The sequence below is a fragment of a genome, unplaced genomic scaffold (assembly GCF_019419815.1).
Source record: "Pyrus x bretschneideri cultivar Hongxiangsu unplaced genomic scaffold, Pyrus_bretschneideri_v1 Contig71, whole genome shotgun sequence".
NCBI classification, from domain to species: domain Eukaryota; kingdom Viridiplantae; phylum Streptophyta; class Magnoliopsida; order Rosales; family Rosaceae; genus Pyrus; species Pyrus x bretschneideri.
The window spans coordinates 873261-893084 of NW_025999811.1; the positions used below are offsets into that span (position 1 = coordinate 873261).

The 19824-nt window shown below is 36.2% G+C and overlaps 3 protein-coding genes and 2 long non-coding RNA genes across 5 annotated transcripts; all 5 read right to left on the reverse strand.

Moving 5' to 3' along the window:
• Positions 1-841: 841 nt before the first annotated feature.
• On the reverse strand, positions 842-1909 carry LOC103934778 (ATP-dependent DNA helicase PIF1-like). The gene has a single exon (XM_009344523.2). It carries the CDS (start codon positions 1907-1909, stop codon positions 842-844), a length of 1068 nt encoding a protein of 355 aa, XP_009342798.2.
• A 1110-nt stretch (positions 1910-3019) lies between these two features.
• LOC125472693 lies at positions 3020-4038 on the reverse strand. Its single transcript, XM_048574411.1, has 2 exons — positions 4033-4038; positions 3020-3745 (listed from the first exon to the last, which is right to left on the reverse strand). Exons 1-2 carry the CDS (start codon positions 4036-4038, stop codon positions 3020-3022), a joined length of 732 nt encoding a protein of 243 aa, XP_048430368.1.
• Positions 4039-9311: 5273 nt separating this feature from the next.
• Positions 9312-10837, reverse strand: LOC125472665. The gene is made up of 3 exons (XR_007254586.1): positions 10138-10837; positions 9964-10043; positions 9312-9444 (listed from the first exon to the last, which is right to left on the reverse strand). It is a non-coding gene; the product is annotated as an uncharacterized LOC125472665 (long non-coding RNA).
• A 511-nt stretch (positions 10838-11348) lies between these two features.
• Positions 11349-13153, reverse strand: LOC103959957 (2-methylpropanoate--CoA ligase CCL4). The gene is given in 2 exon segments (XM_048574467.1): positions 11349-12211; positions 12214-13153. Coding segments are annotated over 2 exon segments (1656 nt in total). The 5' UTR covers positions 13090-13153; the 3' UTR covers positions 11349-11431.
• A 2458-nt stretch (positions 13154-15611) lies between these two features.
• Positions 15612-16752, reverse strand: LOC125472710. Its single transcript, XR_007254632.1, has 2 exons — positions 16216-16752; positions 15612-15988 (listed from the first exon to the last, which is right to left on the reverse strand). It is a non-coding gene; the product is annotated as an uncharacterized LOC125472710 (long non-coding RNA).
• Positions 16753-19824: the final 3072 nt, after the last annotated feature.

Consider the following 19824-nt stretch of genomic DNA (forward strand, 5'->3'; position numbering starts at 1 on the left):
TTTTTAAGTTGGGAAATTTAAATTGGATGTAGAAAGAGATTACAATTATTTAATAAAATTTTCCTTTTAAGTTTTAATTAGAGTTAAAATTATCTTAGATAATTATTTAATAATCTAATTATCTATAACCAATTTAGTCTCCCTAACATTGCTCATTATCTTAACACTAGCCTCTCTGCAAGCGTGCGAGAGACATTTTTGCATCACGGGCGCTACGCGCCCCTAAATGTGTATTATGTTAGTTTTGTTCCATTGTGGTTTTCAATGTATATGCTTTAGAAAGTATGATACCAAGTTTGGAGGTGAGGTATGAAATCTAGAAGATGACTGCTCCTAATTGGAAGCAATAAATTGAAGTTGTTGACGTGGATACTCTCTCACACGCAGCAATGCCTATTACGGTGTTCTCAAGCACGTGCGAAAGACACTTTTTAAATCACGGCACGCTACACGCAACTTACACATTTTAGATGTATTTATATGTGAGGATTGGTTCAAAGTATAGAAACATAACATAAAGGCGATTATCATCTCTAATAATACAGGCGGAATCTAAAGTATTTTGTCTAGAATATGTAAAAAAAAAAAAGTAATAAATAACAGAAAATATCCTTATAATTAAGTTGCAACTAAAAGTTAAATAAAAAGTATAAAAAAAAACAATCCGAGAAATTTAATTGACCTTGATGCACATGACACCAAAAAATATCATGAACTCATATCATTCCGTCCTGTTGAAAATTTAATGCGTTTGGTTAAAATCAAATATTAGCATTATTTGTAATTGAAGTGCATTAAAAGTTGAAAAAGGGAATTAAACATTAAAAGAAAGAATGTAAACTTATGTTGAATTCGAGGGAAGCAAGATATCTTTGTACACAACATTTCTTGTGAAGACTCCTTCGTTACCGTGTAACTCTCCTTTCTTTACCAAGACTTTTGTTGTAGACGCTGAAACTCCTCTTGATAAAGCCACGTACAATTGTCCATGACTGAATACGTGATCTGGTAGATAAATACCCACATTTGGTATTGTCTGCCCTTGTGATTTATTTATAGTTAGTGCAAAACTCAATTTCATTGGAAACTGTTTTCTCATCATTTCGAATGGGAGTCCTGCACTTTCTGTGGTCTTTAAAGAGATTCTTGGTAAAAACACTCTAGTTCCAGCAAATTGTCCAGATAAGATTTCGGCATCAATTAGATTATTGTAAGCTTCATGGCAAGCCAGTCTTGTACCATTGCACAACCCCATCTTCGGATCGATATTTCTCAAAAGCATTATCGGGGCACCTTTTTTCAAAGTTAACTGATAAGGGGGCATTCCACCAGGTGAGATTGAATTCAAGAATTCTTGTTGATACAAATTTCTCACATCGTCCTCAACTGAATCGAAAGAGTATAAGATATGTTCAATCCCCGGAAATTTATCGATGATCATTTTATTGATTTTGTCAGCATCCTCATTTTTTGGTGTTATAATTGCTCTTTCCACTAAGTATCTTGCATCACATACATGACATTCCAAATCGGGGAAAACTTCATTAACCAATTGGACAATGGATTCTTCACCATTCCATGGAATAACCATAGATGATGGTAATTGCATCATGTCGTCTATCATAGTTTCTTGTTCCCCATTACCAACATGAAGTAAGAACTCTGAAAAGTCTTGATCATTGATGGATCTCATGTTATGCCTAAGACGAATGATTTTCACGTGTTCCCAAAATGAAGCATTAATCATACTTGCTTGCATCAATTCAGATCTTGTACCTTTTGGAACAACTGGAAGAACTTGTCGAAAATCTCCTCCAAAGATTATGACCTTTCCTCCATATGGTAGGTCAACGCCCATTATATCTTTGAACGTTCGATCGAGAGCCTCAAATGCAAACCTGTGTGCCATTGGTGCTTCATCCCAAACAACAGCTGATGTTTTTCTTATCAATTCTGCCAAATCTGACTGGATACTAATAAAACATGTGGAAGATGCATCTGGACTGAGGGGAATTTTAAATCTAGAGTGTGCTGTCCTTCCACCTGGCAATATGGTTGCTGCAATTCCAGATGTTGCTGTTGCCAATATAATATGACCCTTACTCCTTAAGGTTGCTAACAAAGCACGATATAAGTATGTCTTTCATGTCCCTCCGGGACTATCCACAAAAAAATATGGCATTGTCTCGTTATTCAATAGCAGACACAATCGAGTTATACGCTGCCATTTGGTCTTCATTTAGATTTTGTACCGCATTGAGGTCTGCTTCAGAGATGTCAAGTGAAACTTCATCTTGTATTATCCTTGGAATTGTGTTGTCTCTAACACAATCTTGTGTTATTTGTGGTAAATCGTAATCAGATACAGACTTATTATGTTGCACTAATAGTCTGTTCAAGTCTTGCAAAAGCTTGTTCAAGATAGAAGTATTATTTGTGGTACTTGAAGCAGAATAATCTTCCACCATAAATGAATGAAATTCATCCCATAATCTTCTTACTCCATGTGGCTCACAATAAACTAAGATGGTAACAAACAACCTTCGCAAAGCTGACGGCATGCGAATGTTAGTGGCTTCACAGAGACACTATCTGATGCTATCATCATCTTCTAGCAAACCTCGTTATTCCACTGCCTTCTTAAATGTTGGTTGTACAATGTCATTGACTGTTCTTAAATTCTCAAATGATGTTGGTCCTCTAACATGATTAAGAAGGATGCGTAAGTAGAATTTTTCACCCTCATTCGGCGAGACTGCATATATCCGGCCAATAACTTTATGGTTATTCATCCTCTCACTCCAGAGTTTATCTCTTTGACTCCATTTGAACCGTTCAGGGAATTCCCGGTATAAGTATTGTCGTGCTTCCAGGCAAGTGGTATTCTTGGTAAAAAACTCTGTCGAGTTAGTGTCATCTGCCAAAATATCTGCTACTCTTTGGTGAAGGTAAAAATGAATAGTTTGTCCTTCAAGAAGATGAATTTGTAATCGTTCCACCGATGGATAAAGTCGATTAGTTACAAATTCCATAAAGCTTCAGGTGCACAAACCCATCTTGCATCAACAAACTGCTTTATTTCATCTTGAATAGGTTCATGATGGACTTCAAAAGCTACTCGATCGGGACCTTTGTAAACATATTTGTACAGATACTTAACACTCTTAATGCTGCAACAAATCTCAACATTAATATGACAATCATATCTGAGGAGTAGCCATGAGTTATACGGAATGACCCACCAATTATCCACCATTATACGTGCATTATGATCTAATGGGATTGGATCATGATTGTCTCTTCTACGATAGACTGGATAAGAATCATTTCCTTGAACTGTAGTTAGTGCAAATGGCTTAGGATAATTTCGTTTACAGCTACCACGTTTCATACAGGGTGACCGTGAATTGTGTATTCCACATGGACCATGTATCATATGCCTTAAGACGGCACCATACAATTTAGGCTCTTCATTTGGATTTGGTATTTCAGCCCGTACCACCTGATCATAATCATCTGGACTATTAAGCTTATCATTTTCTTCTAACATGAGAAGCATGTGAACATGGGGGAGACCGCGCTTTTGAAACTCAATGACATATACATATGCAAGAACTTTGCCTAAAACACCTTTTTTTATAACATCATTCTTCAACTCTTCAAATTTTGCACGAAAAACCCTTGTAAGCAAATCTGGTCGATCTTGTGGTGTTTGGCCAGGTAGTAGCTCATCACTTATTTCTTCCTAAGTTGGATTACATGTCATTGTTAGGAAAATATCTGGTCTTCCATATTTTTGAACCAAAGTCATTGCATCTTGATACCTTTGATACATGTCTCGGGGACTACCAACAAAAGATGATGGTAATATAGTCCTACGACGACCGACGTCTCCTGTATTTGTTTTGTTATAGGTCGTTAATAAGTCTAAATATGTTTGTTTTGTTTCAACCTATTAATAAGTCTCATTTAATATGACAGAACATGAACTTAAAGAATATATGTTTTATTATAAACTGATTAGCTTCATACCTGCATTATTTTGTCCTGCAATTAATGAGTCTTGCAATCCTCGATAAAATTCAGATCGAATTGTGTGTTGATTATTACGCATCCATCTAAGCTTTTGTGATTCGATCTTGACGTAGTTATCAACTACATTGTTGCAATAGGCGGCCACCACGAAGTAGAAGCGATTCGTCGTGTTGACGGATCTAAAATGATAAAATTCATTGTTCAACACAATATAAGTTTTAAAAATTAATATTGTATTCATAGAGATGAAGGTCTTAGGTTACCTGAAGAAGATACGAATAATAGTCACAACATGTCACTTTTCTGCTGTTGTTATTTCGAGTATTCACATCTCATCCATATGTTCCATAAGGTAACAACAATGGATATTGTAAAGGGTCATAGTAGCCGACACAGTCTTTGATACTCTTAAGTTGACCATCTGTAGTTTGCACAACAATATCTCGACCTCTAATGTTTTCTGATCCTTCACCACCTACTATGATTGCAGCAACCTGAGATGCAGACGGTAAACAATATTGTCGTTGATTCGCGGGCTGCTCTTTGATAATCAATCTACAACTTTGCAAATCTTGACGTTGCGCAAGGTGGTGAAATGTTTGCACAAATGGATTATATTGATTCAAGATTTGTTGGATTTTTTCAACTACATCTCTGTTTAGTGCTTCACTTTCTCTCATTCGATTGTCTATTTCATGAGCTGTGTCATATATATACATTTGTAGGAATCTCGGTCTACTATCTCTAATAGGCAAAAGACTTCCAATCTTATGGAACCTTGAGCACGAAATGTGTAAATACCACGTCTTCCTGTTGCTAGGTTTTCGTCAACATGAACTCCCATTGAAGTGAAGGCAAAAATGTGGTTGTAAGCTCGTATATTCTGCCTAAAATGTCTTCCCTCGGCAGATTAGTTGCAAAAAAGCTCAGTCATTTCAGGAGGGGACGGTGCCAATGGTAGAGCAAGCTTTCCACGTAAGCAACACATTTCAAATGTTTCATGAGAGAACAAACGGGCATGACAATCTGGACATGTGGTTGGATTTGGCATGTGAAATCTTGGGATTTCCATGTTTTCATTAAAGTTTCTAGCACAATTATGAATTGGCCTTCTTCCCATAGTATGATGTCGAGGTGGTACGTCCTCGTTAGGCTGGATCTCATTTTCATTAATGAGATTAAAAGCATCTGCTTAAAAAGGAAACATTAAAGGTGTTTCATGATTTAGAGAGCATAGTTGAAATTGTAGGTATTAATATTAAAAAAATGATACCTTAATTGATGATGGGCAGATAACAATGACTCATTGGAGTATTCGAACTGAACGATTGCGCTGTTGTATTTTCTGTTATAATCAAATGAAATGGAAGTAAGGTAATAAGTAGTGTTTACAGTAATGATGATATTGATGTTTATTTTTTTCAAAGTTGTACTATGGTAGTTTGTGCGATTACCATTATTAGTGAAACTTTGTATTAGTCCATCCCGAGGCAAGCGTGTCCTATTCGATCGGGCAATTTGCCTTATATGAGTTAAGCGCATTGTTCTTGGAACTTGATTGCTGCTGCCTTCTCCAAACGGCACTATGTTTAGTCGTTCAACATGATTGCTACTGCCTTCATCAAATTGCACTATGTTAGGGTGTTGAACTTGATCAGCATCACCACCAAATAACATTATGTTTGAGCGTTGAATTTGTTGAACACGATAATTGGATCGTCGCCGTGCTAAATATTCGTGTCTTTGGCTTGAACTCATTGAATTTCGCCTCATACGTTGTTGATCCCGCCATTGCTCTCGTTGGCTTTGTGTCTGATCAGTAACATATGCATTTTGTTGCTCTAAACCAAGAAACGTAATGGTGCACGAAAAATATTAGTAAGCATAGAATATTATTTAAGTACCTACATACGTATTTTTTTTTTCCTTTTGTTTTTGTAATTGAATCATTGGTATACATTACGTTTTTTTTTTTTTTTCGTTTGATTGAGACTGCCTAGGTCACATAATAAGTGGCAGAGGAAGAAGGAAACAAAGAAAAAGTGAATGTTTTGTATTTTGAGCTATTTTCTCTTTAAAGTCTGTAGCTTTTAGTGATCAGAAAAGCAAAAACTGTGGATTGTTTTGGATGCCAGACCTTGGATGAATAGTAATGTTTATTTTAATTGATCACAGAAAAGAAAAACACATTTTTTTTTGGATGAGAGTGGTTTTCTTCTTGCCGTTTTCGGATGAAAATGAATGCAACGCCAATATCTCTGAATCTAGGGTTTACTAAAATTTAGTGAATTTCATGCACTGAATCATTGATTTATGATTTCATTTCTCTGATTTGAGTTGTGCTTTTTGCTTCCTTTGATTTTGCATCTGTGTAAATATGTGCTGCATGTTTTTTTTTAACTTCACAATTATTTCCATTTATCGATGTACTATATCTTTATGTGATGTTATTTTTATATTTTTCTCTTGACTATTATACTTGAACTGTTATTCCAAGTTTACATAATATTCCTTTCCTTCTTTGTTTATTTTTATTTTTATTTTTTTTTATTTATTTTTTTTTGTTGTTTGGAGTACTTGTTAAAACGTTGGTCACTATGGTAAATATATACAATCCAAATGTTGAAATTATTATAGACATAACAGAATTATTAAATGGATGTTTGCATTGATAGTACAAAAAGGCAATGACAACTTAGAATCACTGATTTGTTCAATCTTAATATATTTGTCTTAATAATTTGTACAAAAATGTTAATACAACGTACGAATTGAATAGAGACAAAAAAAAAAAAAATCATAGTTACCCGCAGATGTCAATCCTATGTTTTCTTGGTTTACTTCCGTTTGATTTTGGACTATATTGATTGAGTTCAAGCGGGTTTGATAATTGGCACGTCGTCGTATTGAAATTCGAGCCCGCTGTGATGAATTCATAGATTGTCGTCTTTGTCTTTGTTGATTGCTCCTATGATTTTGCCTTTGTTGATTACTCCTACGATACCTTTGGTCTGACTGTTGAAAATTGTGAATATTTGTTTGTCCAAAGTCAACTTCTTCATTGCCAACCTACATTGAGAAATTGCTAAACAGAATGAATTTTATTTTCTTTTTGAAAAAGAAGAAAAAATATATCATCTGTACAAAAGAGGAATAATGCAGATAAGGTAACAACCTCTGACATATCGCTTCTATCAATTCCCTCCATACTTGATATGTTGTAGTCCTCCAAAAATCTTAAAACTGAAATTTCAATTTGATGATTCTTAATAAAGGTAAAATTGAAGAAAAATATGAAAACATAAAATAAAAAAAAATTATCTTACATCCATTATATATAGTTGAACCATAAATCATAGGGCAAAGGGAAAATACCCTCTCTCTCTCTCTCTCTCTCTCTCTCTCTCTTCGTTTTTAAAAGGCCATCGGCTGATTGCCTTCCTGAGGGCCTAATGGATGACCATTCTTGTCATTCCTTTCTATTTCATCTCTGGCAGGGAAACTAGCCTATTCTGTTTTGGAGGTACATGCTTAATATTGATCACGATGGTGTTGAAATCACTCAAGTACAAAAAATGTAAAGTCTTATCTCATGTGAAGATTAATTAGAGTTTTGTTCTAAAGTAGGCATAAAAAGGTGATGCCTTTGACAGCATTCAAAGTAAATATTAAACATGTTGTGCAATTGTCTACCATCTAACAAATTAAGAGTGAAAATGGTGGAATAGAAACCTGGGAGAGGGAATGAAAAACGAATTTGATAGAATATCGGGGTAGTTGTGGGAGGTTACTGGGAAATAGATAAACACTACGTCTCCTTTTACACAAAAACTCCCTAAACCAAGAAGCAGTTCCACAGGGAAGCAGTTCAACAGCAGTCAATACCTATGCCAATGAGAAATACAGAAATGCAGACTAAATGAACAAAATTTACGTACAGAATATGGGCAAAATAGATAAAAATAAAAAATGCATAAGTAACTTAAAAACTGCACATAAACAGAAAACTTTAGCTGTGGCTGTTAGGTATTCCTCCCATTTGCAGATCCAATTGAGCTAATTTTCTGGAGCTTACCCTATGTGAATCATAGGCACCCAAGAGAAAGCAAATATTTGAGAGGCGCAAGCATATTTGCAGAGCACTTAGATTCCTTTCTATCAAACCCATTCTTCAGAAACCATTTAAAAAAAGGGAGGTTGGTAAATTTCAGTTCTTACATATCAAATCCCTTTTCATAACACACCAATCTCTGGAAATGGTGGAAATTTAAAAAATGCATAAGTAACTGCACATAAAAATAAAACTTTACCTGCTGCTGTTAGGTATTCCTCCCATTTGCAGATCCGATTGAGCTAATTTTCCTGAGCTTCAACCACGGACCCAATCATGAATCCCTAAATTTACCCAATCTTAACAACTTGAAGCATTTGGTACAAATATTTAACCGAGCAGTAAACTTCAAAAGCAAAAAGAGTTACGAAAACAAATAGAAAACATAATGGTTAAACATACAACAAAACATGGAAGAGAAGCAAAAGAGAATAAGACCATTTTAAGTCAATATGTATGTTGTAAGTCTTTGCTTCTTAGTATCCTCTTAGCTACTGTGAACTCTGTTTCTGCAAAGTAATTTAGTAATCAAACTTTCAGCAATACAACTAAAGTTTAAAATTTAAAACAATTAAGTAATGTAATCATTAAACGAAACCTAACACTAATACTCTAAAACTTTCGTGATATAGGCCCTAAATCAAAGAAAAAACGTTTTAAATTCATTAAAATGGCTAGCACACCTTAAAAACAAATAAAACCTAACCATTTGTTTTATACTGCTGCTTCAAAAAAAACTACAATTCTTGTCTTCGGTAAGCCTCACATATTCATCATCGGGGTGTTTTATTTTATTTTATTTTATTTTTTTGGGACATTTCAGCACCTAAATGCAATGACATTACCAAAGTCTATAACTGTAGAAATTAAGAAATAGCATAATTAACATTCTACAATCATTTCATAAACTGTCAGTTTCATCAAAAGTCTGGTACCAAGAAACCAAGTGCAATACAATCGAATGTAATACTCGGATAAACAAAAGAGAGACCAACGTCCCTCCACCAACTACCCATTACAAAATATGCATAAAAAAATAGATGATGATCAAAGATCGAAGCAACAAATGAGAAAATTTTCGAGCAGTGCAACCATGTAAATGAAGAAGGAAAAAGATAAAAGTACCGAAAATGCAGACTAAATGAACAAAATTGATGTACATAATATGGGCAAAAGAGATAAAAATAAAGAATGCATAAGTAACTTAAAAACTGCACATAAAAAGAAAACTTCACCTGCTGCTGTTAGGTATTCCTCCCATTTGCAGATCCAATTGAGGTAATTTTCCGGAGCTTACCCTATGTGAATCACCGGCACCCAAGAGAAAGCAAACAATGAGCAAGAAACTAAACTTATTGGCAGAAAGAACATAAAAATGAAAATCTCTAATAAATTAATTAAAATAAACTAATGTGTAGGAGGAACATAAATAACAAAGAAATACAAACCAATAATATTAAGATTGACAGGAGCAAAAAGATTGAGAGTTAAGCATGACATAGGTTCTGAATTGAATTGGTGATGGTAAAAATGGAAAATCAAGACATCAATACCGGCTCGAATTTTTCAGAGCTTCCACTTTGTAGTCCCAGTCCTTATTCACAAATTTGCCAGGAACAAAGAAAATGAAAAGAGAGAAAAATCAAAACTGGATTGGTGGTGTAAAACGTAAGTACGTGAGCAAGTTGCAATTTTTTTTGGGTGCCCTCTCCCTTTCTGCTTGATAGAAAGAAATAATAGGGATGCACAAAACTTGACTTCTAGCTTTCTAATATTAGTTGAAACATCCTAATCCGTCTATACATCCGATGACTTACCGATGCGCATATAAACGTTCATCGATCTGGAAAAAGTAGCCTTGCCAAAACTGAAAGAATTTCAAAGCAGTTCTTTCTACCTGAAAGATTTTACAATAAAATAAAAACCCAAAAATTATCAAATTATAGAAAACCAAACCGAATTTAAAGAAAATGCGCGGGAGAGAGACTTACCGATTTGTGTACATGCTTAGCATGCAAATGGGTGAGAACTGAAACCTGTAGAGAAATAGTAGTGAAAGAAGGAGAGAATATGGAGTGGTAGGCTGCAGTTAGAAAACAGAATGAATAGAGTTGTACGTGGAATTGTGTGAGGAAGAAGTTTGATCAGAAAATGGGGGAATAGAAGATAGACGTGGGTGGGTTGGTTTCCTTGTATGGAAACTGCTATGCAGTTTGAAAATTAAACGTGCTAATCCTGAAGATTTTTCTCCCCACGTTGGTTGTTCTCTCTCCTAAAATGGAGGAGTTATCTGTTTCTTTTTCTTTTTCTGTTAATAAAACAAATTTTATATTTTTGTATTCTGACAAAAATGTCCATGAGTTTTTTAATGTATTATATTGTGTCGGTTTTTGTTTTTTTTTTGTTTGAGGGTTATTTTAGTCTAGAATTTTTTGGTGAAACCTTGAGACACCAAAGTTGATTGCTGGCTTTCTAATATTAAAGATTAAAGCTATTAAAGAAGTTGTCTAGTTCCTCTTTTTGCATTGGTTTTTATGATAAAATTACCCTTGTGAATTTGTTTTTATTATTTTCTGTTAGTTTTGATTCTTTTTTATTCAGATATTTTTTTAGTCCTATTAGTTTTGGTGAACATTGTAACCTCAAAGTTAGGTTCTCGCTTTCTAATAATAAAAATAAAATGAGGGTGTGGATAACAAATCCTTTAATTCATACACACTATTTTAATTTACGATCATTAAACCAATTGAATTAAAAAAATTAAATAATAAAATTAACAAAAAAATGTATAAGAAATAATACAAAATGGGTAGATAACACATCAATAATAAAATTATTCTCATCTCTCTTTAACTTATTTTTTTCCTTTTTCTTCCTAATATTATATTTGATTTGATTGGATCAGATTGGATCACCCACTTTCTCCACTACTCCCATCTTTCGTGGGAAAACTAAAATCACTAGAATATCGCTGTTTCACGTCTTATTTTTTTATACACTGTTTGAAAATAGAGTTACGGTGACATAAACGACAAAGAGTTTTTGGGTGCATAAGATTTTAACTATATTATTCAAAACCACATGCATAATGACGCCATGACCATGAGAATGAGTAGCCTATTGGAATGGAAATCAACGCATCTTCGTAAATCAGACGCCATCGCTCTTTTACCATGTAGGAAATTTTTATTGTAATCGCGGATAATATAATACATGTTTCAATTATAATTGAAAAATCTTTCATGTCGTGCAATGCATTAATTAATTAATTAAATAATATAAAAATTACATTCGACTCGGCCTCGACGAACCCAGACCCTTCGCCATCTCTCTCAGCACAAACTTCTGAATCTTCCCGGTCGATGTCTTGGGAAGCTCGTCCGTAAACACCACCGTTTTGGGCACCATGTATTTCGGCAGCTTCCTCCTGCAATACTCCATGATCTCCTTCTCCGTCGGCTTCGGCCTCACCTCACTCTTCAAGCTCACGAATGCGCACGGCGTCTCCCCCCAAAACTCGTCCGGCCTCGCCACCACCGCGGCCTCGTTGACCGCCGGGTTCGTATACAGCACCGACTCCACCTCCACACTGCTCAGATTCTCGCCCCCGCTTATAATAACGTCCTTGGATCTGTCCTTAATTTCCAGATAGCCGTCGGGATGCATCACGCCCACGTCACCCGTGTAAAACCACCCGTCTTTCATGCACTTGGCCGTTCCCGATTGGTCTTTCAAATACCCTAGCATCACGCACCCGCCTCTCAAAACGACTTCGCCGAGCGACGTGCCGTCGCGTTTTACGCTGAGTCCGGAGTCCGGGTTTACCACGTCCATTCGGGTCAGCCCGACCGTCCTCACTCCCTGCCTCGACTTCAGCCTCGCTCTCTCAGTCGCCGGCAACAAATTCCACTTCCTCTTCCACGCGCACGACACCACCAGCCCCGCCGTTTCGGTCAGCCCATACCCGTGACTAACCACGAAACCCAGGGACTCGGTCCGGAACAGAACCGGAGCCGGCGGCGGAGCTCCGGCGGTCAGGATGTGAACCGGGTACTCGAGCTTTTCGGTTCCGGCGGGACGTTTGTGAGCATGTTCAGCACCACCGGCGCACCGCACATGTGGGTAACTCGGTATCGTTTGATCATGGAATAGATTATTTGGGCGTCGAACTTACGGACGCAGATGTTGGTCCCACCGACGGCTGCCATTCCGTAGGGGTAGCTCCACCCGTTAGCGTGGAACATCGGTAGGGTCCACAGGTACACCGGCTGTTTGGGTACACCCCAGTCGATCAGGGAATCGACGGCGATGATGAAGACCCCTCTGTGGCAGTGAACGACTCCCTTGGGAGACGATGTGGTCCCCGAAGTGTAATTCAGCGTCATCGGAACCCACTCGTTCGACGGCGAGACCCACTCGAACCCCTCGTCGCCCCTGTCCACGAGGTCGTCGTACGTGCAAAGGAAGTCATCGAGTGGTGCTGCGCGTGACGGCGCGCCGGAATCTCCGGCGATGAGGACGAGTCGAGGGGAGGGGGTGTTTGGTGGGAAGAGAGAGATGGCTTCGAGGATTAGGGATCGCAATTCGTAGTCGACGAAGACGAGTTTTGACTCGCTGTGGCGCAGGAGTACGGAGACGGTGCGGCTGTCCAGGCGGGTGTTGATGTTGTTGAGGATGGCGCCGGACATGGGCACGGCGAAGTGGAGCTCGTACATGGCTGGGATGTTTGGGGACAGAACGGACACCACGTTGCCTGTCTTCATACCAAGGGATGATATAGAGGAAGCCACGCGGAGACATCGACGGTGGGTCTGTGTCCAAGTGTAGGTGGTGTCTCCGTATATTACGGACGGGCAGTCGCCGTAGACGGTGGCTGCTCTTTCCAGAAAGCCCAAGGGTGTTAGAGGGGATGAGTTTACTGACGTGGGCTTCAGATCTTCCATTATTTTTCTCTGGAGTTCACAGATGGTCTGAGCTAGCTGTGTTGTTCAGTTCAATCATGGAGTGTTTTATTTAACGAGATTCTCGCCCCATCCTTCCTTCAGAAATTATTCTCAATTTTTTTATTTAAAATTGAATATAAATAAAAATTGACCATACAATATACAATAAATCAATAAACAAATGTAATTTGAGGATTCTCGAATTCCCCTCGATGCTCTGTCTATTTAATATATCTAGACCGATCTAGATGAGGCCGACGACAAAAATATTAGCACAAAAAAAAAAAAAAAATGCTCATGTGACTTTGATTTCGTCCAAGACATTTCACAAATAATATACCTCTTTTGATGGATTTTTTTTTTTGGGGTCAAAAGCTCCTTCGATGGATAGATACAAATTAAGGTAATGCTTGTATTTTCTCATTTGGGAATAAACTCATATATTTATAAATGACATATTTTTGACGGTACATATTTTACAATTAGAATCGTTTAATTTTTTTAATTTTTATTTAAAGATCATCTATACAAAAATCACTTCTATCAAAGATAATTTAGTGATTTAAATGTATACCAAGTAACATATTTATGATGAATTGTTTATTTGTTTGATGCATTTGAATGGTTAAACGATCTTCAAGTTAAATAATTTTTTATATGACTGATCTTTAAATGAATATTAAATAATTGAATGGTTTCAATCGTCAATTTTATTCAGTTAAGATACGTTATTCGCAATTGAAAAATATGTGCTTCCCCTGCGTAGGAGGATTTAAGTATTACCCAAATTCAAATAGTTTACTTATATATTATCGAACAATGTAAAAAAGAGTTCTATTATAGTTTGGAAAATGTGAATTTGAAAGCTCATTTATTTTTCTCTTTTTAGAGTGATGTTACATGTATCAAATTTGTGCACACATAATGTGGCACATTATACACCATAATTTTTTTTTTTTTCACAATGTTAGGGTTCTTTAAACCACATGGACTCATTTACTCTATTAAATATAAAAGGATTAATCCCACTAAGTGGATTTTTTTAATTCATTTGAATAACCTAAATCTAATAGAGAAAAATCAGAAAGAACTCTTTTTACTACATGTAAACATATAAAGCTTTCAACCCTTGTAGAAAAATACTTTGTACAGGCAGAGGTTGTCAACTTGCACACTTCAAATCCCAAACCTAACCCCAAACCCCACCACCTGTTTTTGTGCCATCACCACTCAGACCGTCGCCTTCAGCCGCTCACCTCGCGTTGCTCAATTCAATTTTTCTTCTAACATTTTTATAGTGACTTCTGAGATTTGAATCTTGGATCGGCACACCACTGCGTGCTACATCATTTAATGTACAAATTTAATATACATAACATTATTCGTCTTTAAATTGACATGTCGACCTTCTAATGTTCACTTGGTTTCATCTAAAGTCATTTAACATCTTAGAGCATTTTTAATGAAGAAATGCAAAATATATAAAGGTTAAATTTGTGAAAGTATCGAAAACGGCACGCTGTAAAAACTCACAAGTCCCCTAAAGTAATTCAAAAATGAAGCAAGCCCGAAAAAAAAGGTGGGTGAAGTGAATTGGATGGTGTGCTTGGGAGGAGAGGATGAGTATTGCACATTCCAAACCAAATCATGCCCGTAAAGAAGCAAATCAAGTCACCAACAGGTGGGCCAAAATAGGAATTAGTCAATAACGAAGGACCATATATGGTACAACGATCCTCATGAAGTTGATTGATGTCTTGTTATTGTTGTTAGAAAATTTAAAATAAATAAGATGTGGACACTCTTTTTCTCTTTTAATCGTGAAAAGAGTTTGCTGCTTTTATAAAAAGCATAGAAAGATAATTCATCAGTATAAAATAATTCGACGTAACAATATGCTATCCACACACATGGTTTACTTCTCACACATTCTCTCAAATTTTTACCATCTGAATCGATAAATTGAAGAAAGATGAATGACAAAAAATTAAGAAATGTGGGTAAAAATAAGTGTGTGAATTAGGTTTGGCAAATTGGTCGTGTGTTATCATGTTTGTGTCGTTTTCATGTCATACCCATTATCTTAATGTGTCCTTAACAGGTACCCCAATAACGACCCGATTTATTAACAGGTCGTGTCGTTCCTTGTCGGGTTAACAGGTCATGCAATAAATTGTCATGTCTAATGTCAAATGATATCTTATCGGGTTCTTAACATATGACTTGATAACAAGCTGACACATTAACAGGCTACCTGATAACGACCCGAATCAGTAACAGGTAGAATTGAATCTTGTTATTTTCATGTTGTTTCGTGTTAAGTTAATGAGCCGTATAAGAAATTGTCAGACTTAGTGTGGATGGCACTAAGAAAGTATTTATCTTCAATAAGAAGGTCACGTCATAATTTCACATCTCACCTCTCAATCCTTGTTGTACAGATAAAGAGAGGCTAAATAATTTACTAACATGCAAATAGGAAAAGGACAGTCCATGCCTTGAGAAAAACTTGGACGCAATCGTTGAGTGTTAAATTGTTTGAATTCGATCAATGGTTGGATAAGAACAGCAACATTGTTTGTCTTTTACTCCCATTAGCTAAACATCATTTTCTATTTTTTTTTTGTTTTGTTTTTTTTTTTTTGGAGGTGGGATCCAAAAGGATCACCAACAAGGAACTTTTATTAAAGCAAACACACTTACAAATCAAGCAAATGCCTAATTTTTTCCTAGAAACAAACAAAGAACGGGCCTAAAAACAAAGAAAACACAGAAAAATAGCCCACCAGCCCAAACAAAAACGAACAACCGAGAACCATCCACTGTGGTCGCCGATCCAAGAATTAGCCAGCCACTCAATCCTTCACCCACTGCAGATCATCCCCTCCACGGGCGCCACCTGCACACAAGCATCAACAAGAGACAGTCGGTGAGAGAGAAGCCAACCATCGGAAAGAAGCTCCTGGAAATTCCCAAGCAACACCGCCGAAAACGGCAGACAATAAGGAGAACGTGGTGGTTTGGGAGACACCCGAGCCGGATACAACACCGGAACTCTAACACAAACTCAACAGAAAACATGGCTTAAAAACCAAGTAAGGAAGGGCCATGGAAAGGGATACCCACAGGGTTTGAAGAATTGGGAAAGCCAAAGGGGAAAATTGGAAGAACCAGCAGGAGATGGAAGAACCAGCCACAGCTAGGACCGGCGGTAGCCAAGGGAAGCACAATCGGGATCACTCACATAAGAAGGTGAGAAGTACCCTCAAACAGAAGGAAGAACTCTCGAGAGAGAGAGAGAAAAGAAGAAACTCTCAGGGCTAAGCATCATTTTCTTGTTACAATTATAGAAAATGTTTTATTCTAGATTAGGTAGATTTTCACAACGTATTTCATATGTGTACAAGATTTTAGTAGTAATTCATCAGATATAAACATGTCATGTTGCGTATGCGACCATTGGTGCAGGGATTAGTGGCTCAAATACTCATTTGGGATGGTACACGTCCTTTTTGTGCAACCCAAACCCTTTACTTTGATTGTACTGGTGCAGATAGTACTATGTCATTTCTTGGTAGGGATATCTTTTTTTAATTTCGACCAGGTTGAAATCTTCGAAAAGATTTTTATGGAGGCTTTTGTACTTATTCATTTACCACATTAATGAATATCATGCCAGTTTAAAAAAACAATATTATTATTCTAAACTACACTAAGGAGAAAGATAATTTAAACACAAGACACAACAGGTTCAAAAGAAATATCATATTCACTGAAGCAATCAACCAATTGCAAAACCCTGATCCCTGCATGACATTTGATTTAGTAGTCTATTTTGCATGATCGTGTAGTTGGTGCGTCTGCATGCCTTTTAGTTGCAAAAGACTAGAAACCACCATTTGGTGGTTAATTCAAATTCACAAAAGATAGGCAGAGGAGATGAGTTTGCTGAGGTTGGTAGCTATGCTTTTTACAAAATATTTTTTTTGTGGGGCGGTTAAATAAAAAAAAAAAGTTTTTTGGAGAATGATATTATTTCACTAATCGAGTTACAGGTGTCAAACATATTCATACTTAACGACGATTTTTCACAAAATGGTAATAAAAGGGATAACAAAAGTTCATTACGTTTTGTTTCTCTATAATTGGAACCGTAGTAGGTCTCTACCCATTTATTCACTCGACCAAACCATAAAAATATTGGCAAATTGGCACAAAAGAGAGATAAAATACTAGAAACGTTGACAAGCAAGGAAGATTCTACCATTGGGCTTTGACTTGTTCTAAGTCATAATTTGAGTATATTATAAGGGAATTATTATTGGCACTCCAAAATTCTCATTTTACACTTCAAACTTTTTATATTTAGAAAGAAAAATACACTTATGAGAAGTGTAAAATAAGATTTTTGGAGTGCCAGTAACACTTCCCTATTATAATTAATTCTTAAACGATTTAGGTTTGTTTTTTTTTATAACACTGTTTAAATGAGTAATATTACATTTATTATATTCTACTTATTACATTTGTATCACCTCTCTAATAAATATAGTGCCCATCAACATATGTGGATTCATCTTTATCAAAGATATGGTACAAATATGGTATAAAAATGTGGTGAGAGTAGACTTTTTATACTTAAATCTACAGTAGAAAGAAGGGGGAAATGTTTGAACATTGGTTGAATAAAACATTGAACATCCTAACCATCGAGAAAAACTTATGTGAGGCTCAGCTTGTCACTGAACTTTACTAAGTGCAAGGGAGGAGCCAGGATTTTTTTCTTGGGTGGGATAGCTGAAAATAGTACCATAAAATTACATGTTTATTTTTTTGCTTATATAAAATTATATAATAATCAATATAAAAGAACAACAATATATAATATAAACTATTCTCAAAATCATAATCCTAACCGATAAATTCAAGGACCATATAAATAATTAACCTACTAATTAAATCAAGAATAAGTAAATAAAAGGGGACTAGAGATAGAACTAATTTATAATTTTTAGCATAAAACGTATTATTTATAATTTTTAGCATAAAACGTATTATTCGCTACCTCTCATCTACTAAATATACGTCAAAATAATAATCTATATTGAAATTGAGTAGGCTATAAGCATGAGTTTACAAAAGAATAGATCTATTCACAAACCCATTTTACTTCCAACACAGCCTTATTAATATTTTGTTAGTGATGATCTTCAATTTATTCGATCCGAACAACCAACAATTAAGAGAGATGTGTAAGAAGTAAAAATGAGTGCATGGACAGCACTACCCTTACAGAAAACCTCCTTGGGCTACCGCCCACCTTAGCCTTGTGGGTGGCTACACCATTGATTGAGTGGCACTACAGTCCACTTAAGAGTCAAAGCTCGCGGTGTTGTAAGTTTTTATGGAGGATTTGGAAATGCGAGAATAGTATGGTTTTTGAGAAGACCTTGGTCGAGCCTACTGTGGCTTTGGAATTATTGCAGAAACAATGGGGGGAGATTGAAAGGTGTGAACGGTCTCAGGTGCGGCCTGCTCGCAGTAGCCGACTAGGGGAAGGAGAGAAGGTTCCTGTGAGGTGGGTAAAGCCTCCTTTTAGAACAATTAAACTCAATTGCGAGGGAGCTTGGCATAAGGAGACACGAAGGGGTAGATTTGGTTGGGTGGCTCGAGATTTTGCGGGGATCTTTAAGGGAGCAGGAGGAATGGGGAATGTTTGCTGTGACTCGAGTCTGATGGCGGAAGCGGAGGCGGTGCGAGCAGCTTTGGGGTATGTGTGGAGAGGGGCTTTGGGTGTGTTCAAATTGAAACCGATTCTAACGTCTTGGTGGACATGCTCACATGTGTTATTCAACCCCTCGCTCTTGTAATGGTGCTGCATATTTGGTGGCAATTTATGTTACACGTGTGGGGGATGTCATATGTATGATTGTTTTGAACCGGAGTGGTTATTCAATACTCTGGCAAATGATGTAAGCATTTCAATTCGTCTCTAAAAAAGTTCTACTCTTTGGTAAATTAAAAAAAAAGATAAAAGAAAAAAAAAAAATATATATATATATATATATATATATATAATCTTTTATGATTTTTTATGCATTTAGAAATTTCATAATTATTTTTCCTACTAATTAATATACATCATGAGATTGATCTAATGGTTTTTTTTTTTTTTTTTTCTCTTTTCCTCCCTCTATTTTTTCATCCCAAATCGGCTCTGCCCTTTTATAGTCTTATTCCCCACTATGTCTTTCCTTTTTACATATTTTTTGGAAAGAAAAACTAAAAACCTAATTGGGGACGAACGACTGCTACATGGTGAAGGGAGAAGAAAATGAACGGGGAAGAAAAAAGGAAAAAAAACATGTGCCATTCGATGAATCTAACTGTATATATTAATTAGAAAATAAATTAATTTATACTATTAGAAAGCCAGAAGTCAATTTTGATGTCTCAAGGCTTCACCAAAAATAATTGTACAACAATGCCCTTGAAACAAAAAAATGCATTAGCTGAAAAGAAATACAGAAATTTTTTACTAAGGGTAGTTTTGTAAGAAAAAGTAATAATTAAAAGAGATTAAACATAAGGAAAATAAGAAAAGAAATTAAACATGCAAAAAGGAAACATGATCGTAGAGGACTCCAAATAAACTAGTGCAATGGAGAAGATAAAATAACTCCCAAGAACTCGCAAATGTACATTGAGTATTCCACAAATCCAGAGGAGGAGGGA